Raw genomic sequence first — 24,930 nt, forward strand, 5'->3', positions numbered from 1 at the left:
ACCCCAAAGTGTGGATGGATTACTAATTTTGGGCCTACTGTGCACAGGCCCAGGGGCCGAAAGTGTCAAGGGGTCCCCTGGCCATTACCTGCAAAATATCATTAAAATGAATACTTACTGACCAGGAAGAGACTCAAAATGACCACACAGAGACATAAAAAGACCACATAGAGATGCAAAGGAACTACAAAAAGACACTAAATAGCAATACCAGGAAAAACAAGCACAAGGAGACACAAAACAATGACAAAGACCTACAAAATTACCCCAAAGTGATACAAAATAATGACAAGGAAACTTATGACCACAGAGGCAAAAAACACAAAAGATACTGACTACAGAGGGACGCACAGCCACCACAAAGTCTGTGTGACGTGCTCCAGTATAGGAGAGGTAGTCGGGCCCCTATGCATACCTGTGCCCAGGGGACCATTGGCTCATTATATGCCCATGCCCAAAAGTCCCAAAAATGTATGGAGGCTACACACTAGTGCTCATAGCCCTGTTTAAATTTGTTAAAAAACTTATTTTTTAATATACTTTTTGTAAATCTATCAAGTGTATTACACACCCATTGTGCTCAGTGTCAGAGGAGTGACTATTCCGATCATAGGTTTCACTTCCTCTGTGGTTTTCTCAACTAAAGTTGGTTAACAAGAATTCTGTTCCTAATCACTGACAACCAAAATATTTTCAGAATGACATCCCTGAAGCAAAATCTTATCAAATGGGGTTCTCTGACCCATTGTGTTTCAATATTAGGGTAGGCTAGTTGCATAAAAAAGGTTTGAGAACCACTGATATGGGCTAAAACACACATATAAAACAGATTGAAAATGTAGGCTAACAGCAGTAATCTTTAACATTCAACAACTTGTTGATTTGTAGATGCTGATAAAAAAAAATCAATCTTAATCAACAATCAAGTCACTGAGACCAATATCTACTTAGCCCATATGTAATATCTTGCCAAAGGCACACATAAGCCATGTTAGTTATGAGTTTCAGATAAACGCAGGGCAGAGGTGGAGTCAGACAACCCTCATAACAGAAGCCTGTCACCTGTCTGCACTTGGTGCATCATATGCAAATGTTATGAGAGGTCAGGATTGACCAGGAAATAGACCCGCCATTTTCCTTCAAAACCCTCAGTCCATTTAAACGATGATTTAAACCCAGCAGGGGGAGGCGCTGTGAAATACTGGACGGAGTTCAGCGTGGGAACCAAAGTAAACGACAACGAGAGCCGTATCAAGCTAGACACAGTTAACGGTGACAAGTCCGGAAGTGGTATATTGGAGAACAAAATAAAGATGGTGTAAATAATGGGTGGTAAACCGCTTTTGTTTGTTTTATCACGAATGAAGCCTGGGACTAGTCCATAGCTTCATTTATAGGGAGAGATTATTTGGGATTGAATTTGCAGCGGCACGCCGACATCGCACGTGTGTGTTTGTGAAGATATGCATATATAAATAAACGTACTATTTTATTAATAATAGTGACGGTTTATTTTTGGCACTCTCTAAAAGCGAGGATTTGCTGCTATTTATGTATGAAATTAACACTGAAATGGGTTATCATGGTTGTATTTCATTGTCTTACTTTTTAATTTTTTTCCCTCAATGGAGCTTTTATTGTGGAAAATTGTATCCGGAAGTAGCTAACATCTATTTTTATTCTGTCTATCTACGGTATGTGAGAAAGACTTGTACGGGAAGAGGAGAAGAGGCTGTAGACGAGAAGGATCGATTATAAGACTGGGTTCGTATCTTACAGTCATTGAGATCTTATAGCTGGTTCGTACTTTAGGTTCAGTCAGTGTCTTTAACTAACGTGTGGGATTTTATCTCCTATTAGTTATCTAGCCAGCTAGCTTACAAGCGAAATGTAAAGCCTCTCGTCGTCTCATTGTATCGTCTCTGTCTCTGTCTCTCTTGTCTCCAGTGTTGTCGGGTGGCACAGAGCCTTTGAAGATCGACACCGTCCACAAAACCCAGGCTATTCCGCTGGATTTGGAAACGTTTCTGTAACGGTGATCGTTTATTTGATCCGATACAGGATGTCTGGACAGAGCATTACAGACAGGATAACCGCCGCTCAGCACAGTGTCACCGGGTCGGCGATTTCCAAAACTGTGTGCAAGGCGACCACGCATGAAATAATGGGGCCAAAAAAGAAACATTTGGATTGTAAGTATGGTATTTATTGCTTGCCGATATATCTGTAGCTGTAATTTCATTTCGGCTCAGCTTTTTTGAATTAACGTCAGAATCTGAATGCTGTGTTTTGGCTATGAGGCCTACATGTAACTTAACGCTAGCGTTAACGTTACATTAACTTAACTATGCTAACAGTTACTCTACTATTACAACTAATAGCCGTTTCTACAGACATTCGATAGATACAAATAGTTAATTTTATCTGTAATAGTAGCAAGGCTTACCGCTTTTGGTAGCTGACAAGTAGTTTGCAAATGACAGTGTTAGCAGCTCGAGTCCTTGTTAATGCTAACGTTAATTCGTTGTAACGCTTTAACATTTTTGTTTTAAATTATCAACCAAAACCTCTAGACAGCTACATTACTTATTTGGGCATTACACATATCCAAATTGTTTAATTCGTGTAAGAAGCCGTGTTGGCTAGCTAGCTCTGAAGAGTGACTTAATGTCAATACAAAATATGTAACCTTAGCAAGTTAACTTAATGAGTTGAAAAGGCTAACTTGTAAGTCTGTGAGATAATAGCCTGACATGTCATGTATCACTTCAATTTGGTGCTTCGGTTCCTCCAAACAGTTCACGTTAAAGTGATATTTCAGTCTTAAGAATGGCCAGTAAGTCCCACTATCTTATTTTAAAACATAAAATGCAGCAATTAGATATCAGTCTATTCCAAAACATTTATTTTGATGTAGTGTGATTCACAATGTAGCTCTGGCTTAATGAAGTTGGATCCTATACACTCCCAACATTACAGAATGCATACAAGTTAAGTTTTGTATGTTTTTAGGTTGGTTTTGATAATGTCACATACTGAGGCTACAGATACATGAGCTGTGTTTGTGTTAGGACTGTGTGTTTTTAGTACATGGTATGATAATTGCGTCACTTTAAGCTCAGTAGAATATTCTATGCCAGCAATTCTAGTGTCTGTTGACTTTGTACTTATTTCAGGAAGTGGCTGTGAGGTTGTGGACTTATATAGCTTTATTAAGAGCACACAAACACATACATTTTCAGCAGGGTCGCGGCCAGATCTATTGTTACTATCTTTAAGAATAAGGTTGTTTTAGTTTTGAACTGTTATTAATAAAGGAACCTGTCCAGCTGGATGGACAGTCATTCTGTTATAGTGCCTTTGGAGAGGTTTTACTGCCAGACAGTTGACATAGCCTTTGCAGTTTCTGACCTTTCAGTCGTGTTGGAGTATGTATCTTTTCCCAGACCTCCACGATGCTGTGTGCATGGGGCTTCCAAGTCAAGCAGATCATGTGTATACATTTCCCTGTTTCTTTTTTTATTATAAGTTCATACAGCATACATAGATCACTTGGAGCTTATCAGTTCTAATAGCATTGATGACTGGTTCCCCGGTACCATTTGCTTTTAACCCACTGTACACCAAAACTTGCACAATCTTTCAGATTTATTACATCGCCTCTATTTGTGAACCAGTATCATCAGGACTGTCCATGGACTCTCAGCTTAATAATAGTCAGAGCAGCTAATCAATCTTGTTTCCAGTGTAAAAATAAGTACTCTCAGACAGCTGAGCACAAATCTGCTGCTCCTCTCTGTATAGTATAGTAGAGTACAGAGTAAAAAGTAATCCACATTATGTTTTCACATTTTGGCACATTGGGTCTCCATTCCAATTGCTGGTAGAATGTGTAGTCTTTCCGGTTTTTGCTAACTGTGTATTACTCATCTTCGTCATCTTTGTTCATATAGTTGATTATCTTCAGGGATAGACTATCTTACATTTTGGCCTACTTCTACTAGCCTTGCCGAAAAGGCACACCAGGCACCAGAACTTGGTAGCACTTTGGTCCACAAGCAGCCAACATGCAGTGTACCTGCTGTGCAAAATTGGTCATCGCAGTTTTATTTGAATAGCAGCCCTCAGTAAGTCTATTGGATACATGGTGTAAGGTTCTAAATGGCATGCCTGTCCTACACAGAGATATTTATATCTAGATATTATCACATTAGTTGGTTGTAGTTTAAATAGTGGCATATGCAAAGATCCCGGTAGGATGACTATTGTAAGAAGGTTATGAATATATAAAGTGTGTTTCATCACAGTCAAATTTTCTGTTATATTAACTGATTAAGTAACAAACTGTATATTGTATATTGCAGGCAGCCCCTTGGTGTAGAATCCACTTCCTTGTACTTTGTATTTTTAGCCCTGGCTTGAGTGAGGAGTGAGTGCTTGTTGGAACATGTGGACTTTTGAATAACCACACCTTTTTAGCTGATGTAGTATACAGTAATGAGGCCATGTCCCAATGACCTTGCTGATTCCAGACAAACAGGTGATATGTGGCTCCTCCGTGGAACTGCTGAACTGAAGTTTCTCCCTGAGGTAATCTAGAGACCCACTGCCTAGCAGGAATCTCACTTAGGTTTGAGGTATTTAAAGAGGTCTGAAGGGTGCACTTGTGTCTGGAGTTTCCTGACCAGCCAGATATAGCCCCAATGTGTCTAGCCGCAATTCCTGTGTTCCTCTTGTCTAGGTTGCAGGTGAGATATGGCCCTTTGCACCATCTTCCTCGAGTTTGCCTTGGACCACAGTTCACATTCTTTAACACTGGCATGCTAGATAAACTCAGTCACATAACATAAAAGAGACTGTACACTTACCAGACAGCAATAAGTGAAGGGTGAACAAATCACCCTCTGCTGCCAACTTCAGCTTATTTACCTACGTGTTTGTTTAAAGCAAGTGTGAAATTACTTCTGGGAAAATTTGCACCAAGTGGGTTCAGAACAGTTTATACCCCAGCTTTTTCAAGGACAGAACAGACTTTTAGACATGTGGTCTTTGTAGCTCAACAGTTTTGTAATGTCAAGTATTTCCTCTCCTGAGAGTAGCGGGCAGCCCAAGTGCACAGCAATGATCCGTTTTTTGTCTGTGTTAATTGCCGTTATGCAAAGTTCATTACACACTGCTGTTAAAGTGCTCAAAGGTCTCTCATGAGGTAATGAATATATGTAGTCAGCAGTGTGGTTGACCTTTGGTACTGCCTCAAAAATCTTGATTCAAGAGGATATTCCCATAGGATTTGTAGGCATATGATTGGGCCCTATGTTGTGTGGTCTGTGGTGCATTATTTAGAACCTGCAGGTACCAGTGTGTTAATTGATATTGGGGTCACATACTCGCCAATCTTGCAACAGGTTGTTTTTTTATCTGCTCTGTTTACAATTTTTTTTCTTTATTTCTCCCCTGCCTCCCCACCTAGTTAATTGGATATTACATACAAGGCAGACATCCAGAATAGTAGGCCATTTGTAAGCAGTATTTTGTTACTTTTGCAACAGAAAAGTTAGTTAAAGACTGAACACGCACTTTTGTTCATGTTGGGGATTTCTTTTAGGCGGATGTGAAATTCAAGTAGAGTATACCACTTCCTTTTGAATATTATGATTGGTTCACATAAGCAAATGTCTGAGTATTCTAAAGCTTTCTGCTCAATGCAGTAACGTGATGACTGCTTTTACTCGAGAGAAAGCAAGAAAGCTTTGCAGTAGTGATACTTGCTCAGCAGTTCTTTTATATCTTTCATACCTTAATAGGCTGCTTGTATGAAAGAGGTCGATGATTGGAGGTTTATTACAGGTTACACACCTCCAACAAGACATTTTCACCACTTCCTGTTACAGGGTGCAAATGGTTTAGCAAACATAGCTCTGCTATGTGTGTGGTCGATATGTGTATATTTGGCATGCTCATTGTTTGTTTCCATTATCACATCAAGAGCACATTGATGATTGAGACTATTATCAGCTACTTAAAACAGAGGGCACAGTTTGAAACCTAGACCAGTCTGTTTTTGTTTAAAAACATTCCATACATTGACTAGCTGAACTTATCTTGGGAAAGACAATGTGTTTCTCAACTTTCGGCCCATGGGCCAAATCTGGTCTCCATTAAGGTGCCAGGTTTTTTTTTTACTTCAATTATAAACATGGTGCCTGAGTGTATAAAAAAAAAGCATCAGAGTTTGTTTATCAGAAAAAGTGCCAGGGGAGGATCTCCCTGACCACTCTACCAAGGTCTGAATTCAGCTCCGAATGTCCTCAAATCCTAGAAACACTACTGCATACACCTGACTGCAACCTCTTGGGCTGAAAAATGAAGCCAACACAGAAGTGCCAAAAACTGTAGTTCCTCTAATGGCCTCTTGAGGCTGGCTCCAAGTCAAACCCCATAGATCCTCATGTTGAAGTGCTCAACTTTACCACAGAAATAAACATGTTTACAGCCTGGTACAAAAACAGTCTTTCTAGGTCTCTATAAATACTTTTCCTGCACTTAGCTGGTTTTATTCCTACCTCTTAGATAGAACTTTTGCAGTCACCATAGGTAATTACACATCCTTGAAAACTCAGATTACCTGTAGTGTACCGCAAGGTTCAGTTTTAGGTTCAATTTTATTTTCTATTTATATGCTTCCGCTCGGTCAGATCATCCGCCGCCACAGCGTGTCTTTCCATTGCTATGCGGATGATACACAGATATACCTCCCGCTGAGACCGGATGACCCAAGAAGCCTAGCTGCTGTGTTAGATTGTCTCAATGATATCAACTGTTGGATGGCCCAAAACTTTCTTCAACTCAATAACTCCAAATCCGAAATCATACTATTCACTCCGCCAACCTCCACCAGTCCCATTGAAAATAGCCTTGGTCCCCTGTCCTGAGTAATATTCGATCCAGACCTCAACTTCCAACCTCATATCAATAAAGTTGTCCAGTCCTGCTTCCATCAGTTAAGAACTATCTCCAAAATCAAACCCATGCTCCCACATTCTGACTTAGAAAAAATAATCCACGCATTCATCTTCTCCAGACTCGATTACTGTAAGTCACTCCTCTCTGGCATAAACCATAACCATCACTCTCCCGCCTCCAACTGGTCCAGAACGCAGCAGCTAGGCTTCTGACTGGTTTTAACAGACGGCATCACATCACCCCAATCCTGGCTTCCCTCCATTGGCTACCTGTGCGTTTTAGAATTGATTTTAAGATTTTACTGATCACTTTTAAAGCCCGTCTGAGTCTGGCTACACAGCAGAAATGTTGACCCCATATGAGCCAGTACGCAGCCTTAGATCCTCGGGCAGGGCCCTCCTGGCCGTTCCAAAGTCGAGACTTAAATCTAGAGGTGACTGCGCTTTTTCCACCAGGGCCCCTCGACTTTGGAACGACCTGCCTGAGGAGATAAGGCTTGCAGAATCAGTAACATCTTTTAAATCTCTTCTTAAAACCCATTTTTATAGACTTGCCTTTATGTGATGTCGTCTTTTTATCTTTTTATTTATTCTTTTTGTTTATTCTTTTTATTTATTTTATTCTGTTACTTTTAATTGTTTATTCTTTGTTATTCTATTGTCATTATGCAATGTTGTCTTTTTATCCTTCTATTCGTTTGTTTCTAGTATTTAGAAATAATAGTTTTATTGCCTTTATTGTTCTTATCTCTTTTAACATTCTGTCTTATCATTCTGTCTGTGTTTTGCTTAACTTTACCTCAATTTGAGCTTAATTTTGTCCTGCTTTTGTTTGCCCTCACTGTTTTGAGACTCTTGCTATAGATATTCCTGCGCTTGCTTTGTTTGTCAAAGCACTTTGTAGGCTTTTGTTTTTAAAGGTGCTATATAAATAAAGTTATTATTATTATTATTATTATTATTATTATTATTATTATTCCTGTTCATGATAACTGTACAGGGGGTGCATTTTATGTAACTCACCTATTAAAATTTGTAAAGGCTTAAAGTTTCTTATGAGTACAGTCATGCCCTCCACGAGTGACAAGCTGTCTGTTGGTGTCACAACAGTCTTTAGCCCCATTTCCACCAAGCAATGCGTTATGGTTCAGTTCAGTATGCATTTTTCCGTTTCCACTGTAAAAAGTTGTGGATGGTACCAGTGGAACAGTTTATACCCTCCCCATTTTTGGTCAACCCTCTGTTGGGATATCTAGCACTAGGGCTGCCACAATTAGTCGACTAATTGATGACTAATCGATTATTAAAATAATCGGTGACTATTTTAGTAGTCGACTAATCGGTTTGAGTGATTTTTCATAGAAAAGTACTATAAAAGTACCCCAAAATACTCTTACTGCAGCTTCTTACGTTCAGATATTGGCAGCTTTACACATTCTCCCGTGACAGTGAACTAAAACCCTTTGGCGTGAGTATGTAACAAGACATTAGATGACGTAATTTTGGGGTCTGGGCGAGACAGACCGACATTTTTCAACATTTTAACACATTTTTTTCGATGAAATGATTAGTTGACTAATCGAAGAAATAATCGACAGATTAGTCGACAATGAAAATAATCGTTAGTGGCAGCCCTATCTAGCACACAGATCTGGTACTAAAAGGTGGTGCTAGAGACACTGCAATCTGTTGATTGGTCAATAGAGGACAGTCACTCTTGCTCAGGGCTAAGTTGTGGCTGGGTTTGAGGCTCATGTAACCACTGTTCATACTGTGGCAAATTTTACATAGTAAATTATAACTGTAAAATACAGGAAGATTTGCTGCCTCTCGCGGCAGCTGTATTTTGAGAAAAATAAAACTTAATTCACTGGGATGTCTGCCAGCAAATTTTAAGGTGTAATGTTTCCTTGTAATGTTTCTCAATGCATGAGTTGACAACATGAATCCATCTGCACACCTTAATTTTTACTGTGACAACTTTGACCATTCCATTTGTTTTTATTGTCTCTCTTGGATGACATACACTTTTAGTAATGAGTGGATCTTCAAGTGTTTAAAAATATATGCTAATTTCGACCAGATAATGTGAACTATGTATATTCAAACCCTCATTTTGAGGGGGAAAAAAGCTTTGCGGAGCGTCATTCTTGTAAACCCCTGCACTTGCCTGAGAAGGACTGAATACACAAACCCGCTATTTTTAAATATATCCTATGTCAGACTCACTCCAACCTGTTCTTTTTTGTTCTGAAAATGTCAGTGTGCAACCTCGTTTTGTGGATGATAAATGATGTCACAGATGAAAAGGAAATACTGCAGCAGCTGGACAGAACAGTGAGTAACAACAACCCCACCCACATTTAAGAGTATTGTTTGCGGTGGAAACGCTAAACGGACCTCGGGTCTAGGTACCATGTCTAAAGGGTTACTTTTGGTCCCAAAGGTACCATACTGAAAGTGCTTGGTGGAAATGGGGAGTCATATTCACTCATGCTCCTCTCCAGCTCCACCAAAAAAACAAGATGTCAACAGTTAAGATGCCACACTCAAGGCTTCAAAACCAAGTGAAGTCCACAAACCAATGGGTGATGTCATGGTGGCTACTCCCAGCATTTTTATACAGTTCATAGTTTAAAGCACGCAGTGTTGAGAAAGCCTCTCCTCTTCCACCTTTGGTCAATCCATTGGTTTACTGTTTGCTACAGTTTGTAGTCTACGAGGTTACTGAGCGAGGCCTTTATGTTCCGACAGCCTCACCCACACCCTTGGCCTACATGCAAATCTGTATGGAATGAAACTGTGGAGCTTTGAAAGATCTCATTCATGTCTCACCTGTTTTGAGTTTGATGGCTGGATTGTGGTTTTGGTTTCATCTGGTTCTCTGTTGGCACCATTTAACTCTTGCCCACTGGAATTGCATGGCCTGTAAGGCAAGTTTACATGGCTGACTGTGGTCGGACATTGTTGTTCTGTAAAACTACTTAATATAGGAGTCTGGGTTTTCTGATTTGCAGAAATTGTTGATGTAAACTTAGTTTCTGGAAGAGTTTTAGTCATGTAAAATGTTTAAGCAGAGGATTTAAAGGTCTTACAGAATTGCATTTTGACAGTGTGTTCTGGAGAATAAAGACAGGTTTAATTGAGGAGTTGGGACTGTTCAAAATGTGAATGTGGAAGAGGGTAGATGTGTTAAATCCCAGTATTAGGCAAATCATTAAAGAACAAGATGGTGTTTGATAACAGTGCTCTGTAATGAAGATGTTTCACCTCCTTAGTTCTCCCCAGTCTTAAGGCCTCCCAGCAGATGTGAAGGTGGTGGCCATTGTCTTTCCTCCTGACTTTGTACTCCATGAGACCTCAGTCTTGGCTACGTGTTGAGACTTTGTCTAAACCATAATTGCATGCACACTAAAGTACCTTTTCACCCTCCCAGAGGCCCTGCCCCATAGCTTTACCCTCCCCATGCTGAATGCAATGCTGCACAGGCAGCATGTGACTGCAGTGGCATCAAGTGACGACTCTTAAAAAGAGTGCTGACGCCCCGTCCACCAGCTGAGCTGAATGGAGCTCGCTGTGACTGTGAAAGGCCTGTGAGATTCAATAGCACGACTCAACCTAGCCATCATGATGTGTTTGCTCCTGTAGCCCACCAGAGCTTACAGTTTAGTGGAGAATTCTTTGTCAACATGTGACACCTGTTTGTTACCTGATTTTTTCTCTGTGTTTCTCGACACAGAATGCTTCACCCCAAAATAATAACTGGCAAGTACTCTGTTACTGCCTGTCTGTAAAGCAGATTATAGGCAATCTCCGAACCCATCGGCTATCGGTCTGAGGGCTAGCCTCTGGGGGAAACGGCAAATATTTGGGCGGTTCCGGTATAGCCAGTGGATATCCAGGGCAAGACTTCCCCTTTTGTGCACTGATCATTATATACATTTTGATTGGCAAATTGAGACAGGTCCATACAACATTTTGGCTTATCGTAATAATAGATTATCTGCACATACATTCAGAGACCAGAATGCTTCCAATACCAAACGCAGATATCAGTTTATAGGAATCCCTTTACTCTGTCGTTCACACCTCTAACCTAGGGTTGGAAATTGGCTCCAGCTACAAGCCAAATACTGGTAAAATATGCAAGTGGCTGCTAGATTTGCTTCACTCACCAGCCAAACAAAACAGTTAATTTCCCACCCTGCTCTAGCCTGTCTCTGCTAGCTCTCCAGTGAAGCCACACAGTGTATCTGAATTTTGCACTGGTGTGGGTCGAGTCTCAGGCGCTCCATGTGCGCTTTAGCCCACATCATGTTCAGAGTAACTGGATCATAAGGATAGACATTTCCTGAAGCAGGAAGTGTTCCTCTAGTTCCTAAAGCAAACCTTAGATTGCTAAGGGTAAACAGCCAAAAGGAAGTCATTACATAACCCAGCCCCTCTCCAGAGCACAGGGAAGCTGAGCTGATCAAATGTGAGATTGGCTGGCATACATTTGATGCATTTCCTGGCAATTACGCTGCTGATTACAAGCACGCATGATACCAGCAACCACACTTGACCACTGGAATGCCCTCAACACCCCAGACATGTTATAATCATGTTATCTTTAAAGTCCACAGGATTTCCAAACTGAGATGCATCTAATTGAGAATTACTTGGGCGTTATCCAGAAAGGAAGTACACACATTTACCAAAGCTGCTCAAGTAGAAGCTTAAATTAAAGTTCTGACAGCTGTGTCTTATATCAGCTATTTGTACCACAGATCACTAATTAAAAGTCAGTCGGTCCTTGTATAGGTTCTCTTTCTGGTGGTTTGTATATTTTTTATTGTAACCTTAAACATAAAAAACTAAACCGCTGGTGGAGCAATCTTTTTGAACAGAGTCTGTTTGATGTGTTGTGGGCTCTGGTGAATGAAGCCTCTTATTTAACAGATGCAATTGAGACACAACAAAACCTTTTAGATGTGACTGATCATATGTTATTTGGTAGTTACTAACCAATTCATGCAATAATAGATAGATTTATATCATCTTAAATGACGGTGGCTTGGGTTTGATTCCAACCAGTGGCCCTTTGCTACATATCATCCACCTCTCTCCCACGTTTCCTGTCTCTTTATAGCTGTCCTATCAATGAAGGACAAAAAAAGAAAGAAAGAAACTAATGTCAGGAAAAAGAGTCATTTCCTCTCAATGATAAACATAGTCTCCTTTAAGCTTATGGCTGCTAATGATGTAGACGGAAAACAAATGCACATGGGAAAGCACCTGTGGCTGATGTGGATTGATGCCTGGTCACGTAATGCCCCCGTAAAGAAACAGCTGTATTGTATCTTGGAACAGTCATAAAATTAAGTAAGTAGCAAAGCTGTCTGTTTCATTACTATGGTAATCTGCATGAGAAATTAAAAGAAATTGGTTACAATAATCATTATCTTATCCTGAGGCCTAATTCAGAAAATCCAGACAGAATTCAGAATATTGTCATATTCAGAAGAATAGTGGAAAAGTAGAGTGCATGTTAATGTACTTACTGGTAGGTAGCCTGTTAGCCCCTTTTGTCAAATGCCATTAGATATTTTCTTTGGCATATTTTTGAAACGGTTTCTGACATAGTTAATATATGATATTATAATAATAATAATATGCTAATAATTTATAATAACTTATCTGCACAAAGGCCACATGTCTAAATTTTTACAGCAAACCTTGAAAGAAGTGATTGTAGCAGGATAGAAAGGATGATTGTAGAATGGCCAGTAATTTGTTGTCTCTGTTATTGGCTCATCTTTATTCATTGACTTAATTTATTCAGATTAAAGTCTAAACTGAATACAGTTTCATGTGAAATACAACTTTTGTGGCTTTGTTGAGTCAATAAAAGACATTTCACAAGCTGAGAGCCTTCTCTGTAAGGTTTGCATGTTCTCCCTGTGTCTTTGGGGGTATTCTCCAGATGCTATGATTTCATCCCATAGTCCAAAAACATGCAGATTAGGTTAACTGGTGATTAAACAGGCCATAGGAGTGAATGTGGGCGTTAGTGGTTGTCCATTTCTGTGTCAGCCCTGTGATTGACCAGCGACTTGTCCAGGGTGTACCCCACCTGTCGCCCAGTGTTAGCTGGGATCAGCTCCAGCCATCTGTGACCCTCTAATGGATATTTGATAATTTATAAAACAGTTGTCTCAAATGGATATTTGATAATTTATAAAACAGTTGTCTCAAATAGAAGTGCTGAAACAAAAAGAAGTGTTTTTCAAGTGTGTTCATTTACCCTGCGATTACTGCAAGCCCATTGCACAGTAGCACTTACCGCCTGTATCCTCTTTGCGAAAGAGTTTACTCATCACTTCCTTTCTCAGAGGACTGTCAGTCAGTTTCATCTGATTATGCAGCCATCCTAACTGAGCTTCTTATATCCACCACCCTGTCATGCTACTCCTTTTGGAAAATCTTCATGGACACAAACCTTCCCAAAATCCTTAGAACCCTGCAGCCTATAACTAAGCTCTTGTCTGAGTTCTACCAGCTGCCTTGTTTTATATTGACTTCCTGTTATAGGTCACATTTTCTTGACCTTTCATGTGTTGACATTGCGGCCGGAATCAGTTGAGCAATCTCTGAGATGGCAGAGTTGGCAGAGCTTAAAAAAAAAAAAAGGTCACCAAGATACCATATGTACTACCATCCTCTCTGTGGAGAACTATATCATCAGGGTGCAACTTGCAAACAAATGTCATCATAATTTCTATTCCTCTTTCCCCTCTAGTGTTTTTTTCTAGTTAAAAGTTCATACTTTGATCGCACTACCTTTGTAGTTACAGTAAATTCAGGAAGTTCATGAATCTCCAATATGTCTGGATATAGTATTAGTGAAATGATAACTGATGAAAATTTTACAGCAAGAATGAGTCTGCTGGCCAGCTAAACTGTATGCAGGCCATTCCAGCCCACAGATTATGTGTGGGTTCTATAAGCTTCTTGTTACAGAGCATATAATGACATTTTAATGTGTGCTTATAGTGGCCTAGCCAGCATATGAAAGAGAGCAGGAAATAAAGTTCTTTTTGTCTTATATGGCACTCTGTGTCTCAGGAATTTTGCTGACAGAAGACTTTTAAAAAGTAGTATTTGCCAAGAGCTGTGTTAATGTCGACTTTGGAAATAATTGCGCAAGGATGATGATTTTTAGAAAAGCGGCCTTCCAAGAGAGTGTATTTGCTTCGGCTTTTAACAATTTCAGTTCTCTTTTAGTTACATTTTAAGGAAGTCAGTGGGGTTTGGAAAAACAAAACGCACACAATGGCCACTTCACAAACAGTTACTTTGACACATTCTCAGAATACCACAAGGTAGCTCAACCCAGTCAGCGACATTTAGCAGCAGAGGCAGTTATGAGAGATGGAGACAGCAGTGGAAGAATCAAGCCACTGATCTCAAACCACAATCACTGATGCAAGGCAGAGTTCTTCCTTTTGAGGAGGTAACTCTTTTTGAACTTGTTCAACAGAACAACAACAGAAACATATTTCAAGCCATATCATGTCATTCATGCATACTATAAAACCACAGATTTCTGATGAACTGGAGTTGAGCAGCTTGTTGAACTTAGTTTCACATATATTACATGCTGTTATGTTTAAGATTTAAGCAGCAGTGTTGGAACTCTAACAAAGCTTAATAGAAATGTCTGAGGTCACATCATGGCTTCTTCTTTGTAGCACTGAACAACCTTTATTACTCATTATGCATTTCTTGTTTGGATGCAGCCTTATCCCTCATGTCCTCATTAGGGGTCAGCGATATATTAATTATACTGGATGTATTGCGGCTTGTTCCACGTGCTATGTAAAAACTGATTACATCGCTAACATAGAGCTTAAAGTCTCATGTCAGTTCTTTTAAGCCACCAGTACATGACATTTTGATTCCCATCTCACAGACACAAAAAGGGGAAACAAAGACTCAAGCATGATTCGTCACACATACACTCCCCCACCCAATCATACCACTCTCGCCTGCATTTTAGTGTGTAAGCAGGCAAGGTGTGTTGCATGCAATCTTTGTTTTTATCTTTTCTTTTTATGTATGATTATTGTTATTTAGTAGGGGAGGGTTTTCCATAAGCTATTTTTGGTGTTTCTTCTGTCTTTGCCATACACACGTATGTGCAAATAAATAAACTAAACTATATAGCAGTACTTTATTCAACTTTATTATATGATAGTAGCTACTTAAATTAACTTAATTGTAACTGTAGTTAATTAAGTATTTTAGTAGTCTACAGTAGTTTAGAGGAGATTTAAAAATATAGGATAGAGATAGGTATTGTGTATCGTGATATAGCCTATTATTTATAGGCCAAGTTCTCATGTACAGACATACTGTGAATTGATATTCTGTTCACATGTTACAAGGGACAGTTGCTATTTTTGATAACTGACTTACCATAAATTGTTTTAAGTGACCTCACTAGCCATTTCGTCATCCATTTCTTCAAGCATGAAATACTTGTCCGTTTTTTAAAATTCAGATAATTTTAAAATGCACTGTAGCGTGTCACTTTCAGAGCCTGTGAGTAAAGGTCATGTTTTTATCTAATCCAAAGGGTATGTCCTCTGTACATCAGCCATTTAAGGACACCTCAGACTCTGCTTGTCAGGCTTTGCACTGCATTGTCAGAATGAGCTCAACTTTGATCAGTCTAAGCTGCAGCTTCCCAGCCTTGAATGCTAACATTAGAATACTGACATGCTATATAGGCCCTGATATACACAACCATGGAATGAAAATCAGCATGTGTGAGACCAAACACTTACAACAGAAGGTCAGCTGCATACAGGAATAGGACAAGAAACCAGGGGAATATAATGTGACCTTGTCTCTCTGTACAAAAGAAGACTTTTCCAGTTGAAACTCTCATTTCAGTTTATCTGTGCATGATGAGTTCAGTGTTTTCAGTCAGAAGTATATTAGAGCAGTGGTTCCCAACCTTTTCTGTGTCAAGGACCCCTGAATTGATAAACATTAGGTTATGGGTCCCTGTTTGATAAGATCTTGCTTCAGGGACCTCTATCTGAAAAGATTGTGGTTGTTAGATATGATTAAGACCAGAATTCTATAGTTGTAAACTACAGTTGAGGAGATAACCATGGAGGAGGTGAAACCTATAGAAAAATAGTGGCTCTTATGACTGTTACTCTGGGCTCACTTATAGAGTGAATTAAGTAGCAAAAATAAACTGTTCCCCAATTTCTGGAGTCCCCTGGAACTCCCTCAATGACCCCTGCGGGTCCCTGGACCCTTAGTTGAGAACTACTGTTTTAGAGTATTATAACGTGTGTATCTGATGAGCAAGAAGTGCAGGTTGTTATGATTTGTGCTTCTACAAAACAAACTTCAGGAACACCAGTGGAGAAAGTTGGTGGTGAGCTTGTACTCCCCACAGCCAATTCAGTTGCGTCTGAAAAGGCCTTTGTTGTCACATGGGTGGCCTATTGTGTATGTAAAAAGCAAAAATCCTTTTGTGTGGCTTTCGACAAACACTGAGGAGGATTCATAGACCACCCATGTAAACAGGCCTCAATGGGTAGCACTGCCGCCTCTTACACAACAGTTAACATTAGCTATTAACTTAAACAGGCTATTTCTGTCATTTCATTGATGTGGCTCTGTTGAGTGAGATGGTTGGAAAGATTTCTGCTGAGGTTGTGACAGTTGTTTGGTGTGAAGTAAAAACCTCACTATTATCCATAGTTCATTTTGGTGCCCTGTTTGAGCCTGAACTCATTTCAGATTTAATTTTGATCTCCAGTAATACCACATCCAATAAAAACAAAATTAGAAACAGTGGGATTATAAACTAGAGCTTGTGAGTGTTGCTTTTTATTTCACATCTTGAGGAATCAGTAGGGCCTGGAGAGGATCATTCATCTCTCTTCAAATATAAAATTCACTTAAATATTTATTTACGTTGCCTGCCAAGCCTCTTTTTTGGCATCTGATGGGTATGAATATTGGATAGCTGGGATCATTGTCAACAGTTAGTCTGTCACGTGATTTTCTAGAAGAGGACAAAATAAATAAATTCCATTGGCACCTCCATCAAAATTTGACACCTGATTACATGTTCTGGGACTCTAAAAATCAGATGACGTTGTTTAGTGACTGTCACGGTTTACTGCTCAGGATTTTTCAGATGCAATACAAGTTTGGCTTTATTGTAGAAGAATGTGTCTTGTTTCTGTTTAGTTGGCATATGAACACAGCAGTCAATTGAGCTCCTTATCCTCCTGTTTTCCGCCATCTACGTCCATTCTCACCTAACTCACAGTCATTTTCGGCTTAGTGGGATCTCTAGGGATGTCACAGTTTAGAAAAACCCAAAGGCTGAGATGAATGAATGGTGATGCATCCACATAGTAGATATTTTTCAATGAAGGAGCCATTAGGTTTTTGAGCAAGCACATATTTCTTACTTCAAGTATACACTCTTACCCCTTACTGCAAAAGATCAAATATTGTGGCATCATAGGTTATTAATAAGTTTGAGTGCAAGATGTGCAGGTAATAGAAGAATTCTACTGCTGGAAAGATGGTCTTCGCACAACAGGGCTGTCTATGCAGTAGAAAGATGCAAATACTTTTGAAATTGGTGCTACATGACCAGAAAAAAAAAACAGTGGAAAAGGGTTGTGGCCTTTTCTTTTGCTCAAGAGGTAAAAAACCTACAACTACTAGAATGCACTGGGCCACACTGGACCAATAAACGTTCCCACTAGTGGGTGATGTAATGCGAGCTTGTGTATTATGACACAGGAAACAATATGGTGGCTGGCTGGTAACTAACAATCTCGAATTACTGTTAAACGTTAAAATAAAATATGTTTGAAGAAGAAATAGGCAAATCTTGGTTTATATTTGATCAGCACAGCACAGTTTCACAGTTTGGTTTGCTGAGAGAGAGATCTCTCTTGATCCCCGTCTATACCATCTTGTGGTGGTGGGCATAAGAAAATGCAAAAGTACAATCTGTAGTTTGAGCAACAGCCCTATAGCCAGAGAAAATATGATGATTCGAACCGGGAGATGAGCAGGGAGATCTGGGCGCTGGTAAGCTGGAGGGAACTTTACTACTGGTCATTTACACATACTGCCTATGTTGTTATGATACAAAGCTGGTTGAAAATCAGCAAAGTATTCCTTTAAGAGAGGGCTGTGTGTGTGAAGATATATGGGCGCTCTGATGTGTTCTGGCACCATTGATCAGTCCCATGGCTTTGATGGAAAGAGCAACCAGGAAGTAGTGCATTTGCTTTCACTTCAGGCCAGATGGTTGTGGCGCACTGCCATGGCAGCCATGCTGAGGATGTATACCCTGTCCGTAGACAAATCGGAGGCATGCCCACTGACGTTTTTTCAGGATAGCACGGAGACACAGTGAAAACATTGTAGTCCAATTTTCCGAAATAAAGCCTCATTTCCCAGTGCTACAAGAAGTTGTCAATTTTGTTATTACCACCTCTAAATGTCTGATTTAAGTGAAATTGAGCTCATCCATATTTTCTGATTTATTAAATTTGAGGTGTTGTGTTTTTACAAGTAACAAGCAACTGATAAGAGGTTAAGATGATGATACCTTTCACTTAAATAAAGTGTGTAACATATTCCTGTTCCATGGATTTTTAGAAATGTTTGCTCTGAAAGTTTGTTTACCTGAACTTTGACTCACCAGCATTCCATTGCCCCCTCAGTATTTTATTGATTGTGGTCATCAGCATGGTGTTATGAAAGAAACTGATAAAAGAAAACGAGGACGCTACACAGAGAAAAATATCTGCTTTCACTCAACAGCAAACTTGTGCTTCTGAGGTGCTGTACATTGATCCCTCCCTCCATTCCTTTTCTCTCTGTCTCTCCCTCAGACTTGATTCAGTGCACAAATGAAATGAATGTGAACATCCCTCAGCTGGCTGACACACTGTTTGAGAGGACCACCAACACCAGCTGGGTGGTTGTCTTCAAGTCCCTCACCGCCACACACCATCTGATGGTTTACGGCAATGAGGTCAGGACTTAAAGTAACAACTGTTTTATCCACAGGATATGATGTGGCTTGTTATCATCTCTTATTCATGCACATTCAGGGTGGGACAAAATATTGTCACTTTCAAACTCAATTCAATTTGCAAAAATTGGTATTTCTTAAAACATGCAGGCCGTCATAATGGAGTTTTCTACCAATTCGACTTCCTAGAGTCACTTCTGAATGACTTTTGCTGGGGTCGTATATCAAATAAATTAGGGTAACGGTAACAGGTACCGTAGGTTAAGTAACTAACTCAAGCAGGGGAAAACAAATGAGGGAGGCACAAGTCAAAAGATTGGGCCCACTTTGACTTTTAAAACACAGCTGGGACAAAAAACAGGATCAGCTACAGTACATTCTTTTCTTTACAGCGGTACACTCAGTTTTGCAAACTTGGCGACTTCCTTGCTAGATTTAGGGACCGATCAGACCCTCTAGTGACTTCATTGCTAAAAATAACCTGCTGCCACTGTGACTGCTGCAGGTGCAACCTGTTGAGCTCTCATAATGTTAAAAGGCAGAGCTCTCAGGATGGATGCTAAAATTTCATTTACAAAGGCATCACCCAAATGTGTTGATTAGCAGAATGAGACAAAAACAAAGTGGAAGGTGAATCCTTCTCTCCACAGCTTTCAGGCAGTCTCCCACTGCAGATTTGGACCATGCCAAAGTAATAACTGAAGCTTTAGAGTTAATCGCAGCAGGTATCCAGCCACACTCACATGTAGGCTACTGTGCATCGTAGAGAATGCAGAATTAAAGCATAATGGTCAAAGTGCTTGAGCCCCGCAACAATGTGCCCTCGTGTGTGCATTTTAGTCAGCCCGTTGTGCCTGCCCTGTGTAGCTGCAGTTCAGGAATTATCAAGAAATCAGAGTCTTATAATGGAGAATTACTGACATTATTGTTATTCATTTTTTCTTGACAGTAAGCCAGTATTTGAGTGCCTTAACTGTTACAGGAAGAATTATGGTCAATGAGGCGACCATAGATGAATTATATTTAAGGTTCAAGAAGATTCACTATTAAAAAAGTTCAGTGAATGCATGATGTTTCCAAAGTCAATGAGTGATTATGTTAAATAATTGTGATCTCAGTATTGACTATAATAATCGTGATTGTGTTTTGCGACCCTGTGTTAAAGAGGCACTAACCTAAGACTCTTTTTTTTTTTTTTGTGCATTGTTTCATCTCAGTTGTCAAATTCTGTGAAACCAACACTGCAATTCAGTGGCTAAATACACAGTACCTGATTTTTGCCTTTTTAGGGGTATTTATTTCTCAACATCATGATGTATCGTAGATGATAGCCCTGGAATGTAGCAGGTGTCCCCATAATAGCTATTTTGTGATACCATCGTTATTGTGGGCAATGTATTGTGTTAATATTGTATCGTGAGTTACTCTGGGATTTTCACCCCTAGTGCACATGCTACATGCCCACAAACAAAGCTGTTCATTGCACAACAGTTAGCTGTTTCAAAACTCTCACTTGTGGTAAATGCCTGTTTTGCAAGCATCCAGAGTTCCTCATATGGTGTTTTTCTTGCAGAGATTTATACAGTACCTGGCGTCAAGGAACACACTATTCAACCTCAGCAATTTTCTGGACAAAAGTGGCTTACAAGGTATATTAACCAACACTATACACATTGTTCAGCAATAGGTCTTTGAATACTCAGCCAATATCCATCCGTATCATGACATTCATCATGACCCCCTCACTTCTGTTTGTAATCTAGGCTATGATATGTCAACGTTCATAAGGAGGTATAGCCGCTACCTGAATGAGAAGGCCGTGTCCTACAGACAAGTCGCTTTCGACTTCACTAAAGTGAAAAGAGGGTAAGGAACTTTCACTTTTACTGACAGACTGGGGTGTTGGTGTTGACTTGTACCTGAGCCACAAAGCTCGATGTTGATGTTCTTGTGGTGAGAGAGGTGTATTCACTGAAATTGTACATATGTTGTGTTGAGTCAATGACTGCGAGATCATAGGGATCAGCCATGTTGATTTACAGTGCAGAATTATCAAATAATGAGTAATGAACAATTAACTCTAGAGAGCCCAATTCCATCAGTGCCAGCGTGCTCAAAGATCTCAAAGAGATCTGTATTAGATTAGAGCATTTTCTTATCTTCTCTTCTCTTTCCACAGGTCTGATGGAGTGATGAGAACCATGAACACAGAGAAACTCCTCAAGACCATCCCTATCATCCAGAATCAGATGGATGTGTTACTTGATTTCAATGTGAGTGCTCAGGAGTGGCTGCACTGGTCGGCATCTAGAACTGACACATTTCTGTGGGTTTTTAAAATGGTCGTCTCAGACAAACCTCAAACTGATTTTGTTCAACACCTCCACCTCTCTTCCAGGTCAATGCCAATGAACTGACAAACGGTGTGATCAACGCAGCGTTCATGCTTCTGTTCAAAGATGCGATCCGACTGTTTGCAGCATACAATGAAGGAATAATCAACCTCCTGGGTAAAAACAAGCATTTGGGTTTGCAAATTCACTATTTGGACTGTAGGATTTTCATTACTGTCCTGTTCAATTGCCTGAAGGGTAAATACAGATTTAGACTAGACCTGAATATTCAACTATTTGAATATTTGTTTGTTGGTTAGGTGTGTTGTTGGATCCTCAGCTGGACACCCCTAAGTAAATTGAGAGTCCTTCAAGTTGAGCTTTTTTTGTTTGTTTGTTTGTTTTTTCCTTTTGTCACTTAGTGTACAGTTCACCACTGGGGGTGTTTCAGTCCCCAGATTTAGTTGCAGAGTGAGCCCTCCTTACTTTCACACTGCTTTTTGGTACTGGCAGCTGTGGACACAGAGGGAGCTGCTCAGAGGAGGAGAGGCTTTGCCCCGTCACGCTCCCAGATAGCGTCATTATCTGCCTTCTGCTTAGAAGTGATGAATTTACAGTCTACAACACCTTAAAACAATACTTTCTCTGGCTTTTGTTTGATATGTAGTGTCGGCAAAAAATGTTGCTGCACATTTCAGATCTGTTGTTAGCATAGTTAGCTTGTTCAGTGCACTATGTAAATGTCACTGACATGGAGCATCTTGCTGAACCCTGTTCACCCAACCCAAGCTCTCAAACTCTTGTATGGGGAAAAAAAGGAACAAATGGTCAAATATTCATATTGAACAGCCAAATCTAATTAGACTAACATAATTCTGAGTCAGACACAGCCTTCCTGCATGCAGCATATCCACTTGCTTAGCCCCTCCTTGCTCCATGCTCTCCACTTTTGTTTCACAGCGTTTTGTCAGGCATTGTCACAGATTTAGAGCCTATTATTATGACCATTAATGTAGCTCTATAATTTATTCACAATAAGAAACAAAAGAAAACAACAAGAGTCACAAGCTGTTATTATCACATGCACAAAAAAGTACATATAAGGGAGCGATCACACCGAGATGAAACACTAGAAATGCGACGCCAGTAAAACCATTGTTTTCCTATGATACGGCGCGTCTGACTGGCGTTCAAGCGTCTTTTTAGACGGGCGTTTTTCCGGCATCTTTTTAGAAGCGCATTTTTGTAGACCCTTCTTTTTAGACACGCGTAGATGCTGAAAAGTTAAAATATTTTCAACTTTTTTGAGCGTCAGATGCCAGTAGCTAGCGCGCATTGAATAAGCGCTTCCAGCGTTTCAAGTGTCTTTGAAGCGTCCGCGTCTCTAGTGTCTCATTTCTGTGTGATCACCCCCTAACATGTTCAAATCATAGAATATTCACTGTTGATTACAACCAAAGCTCCAGAGCCCAAAAAATGCCATTCTGTCCAGCCCTAATCAGATGAGGAGGCACAGAGGCCATGGGGCGAACGGCTTAATGAATTACTGCAGACGTCCTTACAATGTTCGTCAGCAGTCTTTTAAAGATCATGTAAGTCTTAAAATTAACAGAAAAATGGAGGACTGAAAAACTGATGGCTTCCTGGAACCGCAGGCCTGTAATGAGCTTATTTCAAAGAAAGTTTAAGGGGCTGTCACAAACTGTTTCCCAGCAGACTTCATGAATTCTTTTCTGACCCATAAATGAATACATGGCAAAGTTCTTTTTCTCCTGCTTTAGTGAGATGAGCATGCACTGCTCAGCTTTTACCAAGGCAGTCCATCACAGTTTCACCTCCTTGTTGATTTAAAAAAAAAAAAGGTGTCAGTAAGTAAGTTTGCACACTGTGAAACAGGAAAGACTGCTGCAACAGGGCAGTTTGAATAGTAACTTTAATTGTATAGTAGTCCCCAGTGTTCATGATCATATGATGGAACTTCAGTATTTACTATGCAAATCTCCAAACACATTAGTGTGAATAATGATTTGTTTTCATAGTTTCCAGTCACCTTTCCTTTTCCCTTTGGATTTTGCAAGCATATATCAGTATCTGCTGAGACATAATAGTTTTATGTATATACCCTCAGGATCTACTATCCCCATAAGACTATACATTTAATTTGGAAAATATAAACTTCAGAATGCCAAAGTAATAGACAAAACACCATAAATGATGATTGTTTCCGTCAATCTTCTAATCAAGCTTATTTTCTTGTTCTGTTAACAGAGAAATACTTTGACATGAAGAAAGTCCAGTGCAAAGAAGGCCTTGACATCTACAAGAAATTCCTTACACGAATGACAAGAATCTCAGAGTTCCTCAAAGTTGCAGAGGTAAGTCAGGAACCCAGACAAGCCTGTCGGGTGTTACAGAGGGGCTTGGGATCATTTGGATGGGTTGGCTATGTTTGCCAGTCCAATTCTGATGGTGTTTTTTCTCATCCTGCAGCAGGTCGGAATTGATCGAGGGGACATCCCAGATCTGTCTCAGGTAAGCTGAGATGCTCAGTCTAAAGATAACCACTTGGCATCTTTGTAGTTTCTTTGAATAACCTGCCGTGACTTTACGCTCCTCACCTATGTGCTGGCTTTGCTTAACTCAAACAGGGAGAATGGTCGATGGGGGAAGCAATATTATGTATTATGTATTATTCTATTGCTAGAATATACTTTGTAACAAAAAGATTTGTAGCAAATCTAATGGAATAATGGCTGTCTTACATACTGTCACTGTGCAGGAGTACCTGCTTTAAATGACTCTGAGTCTCATCTGAGTAAGCAGTAAATATATCTGCTGCCTGTCCTCTATATGATGTGCTAGTATCAGCAAAATACTGAAGGTATTATTGATATGTTAAAGGGTCAGTTCACCAAATAAGCAATAAGCAGAACTCAGCATTATTGTATAAACTTGTGGTGGTAAGATGTAAACTGCTGTACTTTTTGAGGAAACACTGTCATGCAGCCTTTGATTTCGGTGTTTTAGTATATTGACATACCATAATAAGTCTAGGTGTATTTGCAAGCTTTGGGTGCATATTCTGTGGGTCATCATGTGTGCTCAAGTGCTTTAGTGACCTCCATAATATGAACTTGCAAAATGTGGCTATTCTTGTCCTTTCACAGGCTGCTAACCCCTGCAGCTTCCAGCCTAACAAGTTTTAACACCAAGTGCTGTGCACGCTAGGCAGGCAATGCATGTGCCCACTATTGCACTTACAAACACCTTCCAACTCACTCACTCCTGACCTTGCACGTTGTACAGCAAATAAAGGTGTGAATCAAGGGTTTTAGTTTGGGATATGATAGGTCCAGCTTATGTAGACCAGTTGCCCGCTGAGCTGGTGCATTATGCACAACATACACTTATTTGAAGGGTCTGTTGTTCATTATGTATTAAGTAGAACTTTGTAACTGTAGCAGATAAGCCAGAATTGGAGAGCTTTCTCCCAAAGGTTTTCTTAATAATATCTTGACTGTTGCCACCTTTATTTTCTGTATTTTCCCTTCCTTCT

General features: G+C 39.9%; 1 protein-coding gene across 11 annotated transcripts in view; it reads left to right on the forward strand.

Annotated features, from left to right (window-relative positions):
- Positions 1-1,622: 1,622 nt before the first annotated feature.
- picalma (phosphatidylinositol binding clathrin assembly protein a) overlaps positions 1,623-24,930 on the forward strand; it is a 44,505-nt gene continuing 21,197 nt past the window's right edge. For all 11 annotated transcript variants that reach the window (XM_050036844.1, XM_050036860.1, XM_050036865.1 and 8 more), the window contains exons 1-9: positions 1,623-1,764; positions 1,948-2,192; positions 18,899-19,041; positions 20,615-20,690; positions 20,805-20,907; positions 21,221-21,314; positions 21,440-21,551; positions 23,643-23,749; positions 23,865-23,906. In XM_050036844.1, coding sequence (XP_049892801.1) covers positions 2,063-2,192; positions 18,899-19,041; positions 20,615-20,690; positions 20,805-20,907; positions 21,221-21,314; positions 21,440-21,551; positions 23,643-23,749; positions 23,865-23,906 — 807 coding nt within the window. In that variant the 5' untranslated portion in view covers positions 1,623-1,764; positions 1,948-2,062. The remainder of the gene's footprint in view (positions 1,765-1,947; positions 2,193-18,898; positions 19,042-20,614; positions 20,691-20,804; positions 20,908-21,220; positions 21,315-21,439; positions 21,552-23,642; positions 23,750-23,864; positions 23,907-24,930) is intronic.

The sequence above is a fragment of the Epinephelus moara genome, chromosome 3, assembly GCF_006386435.1.
Source record: "Epinephelus moara isolate mb chromosome 3, YSFRI_EMoa_1.0, whole genome shotgun sequence".
NCBI classification, from domain to species: domain Eukaryota; kingdom Metazoa; phylum Chordata; class Actinopteri; order Perciformes; family Serranidae; genus Epinephelus; species Epinephelus moara.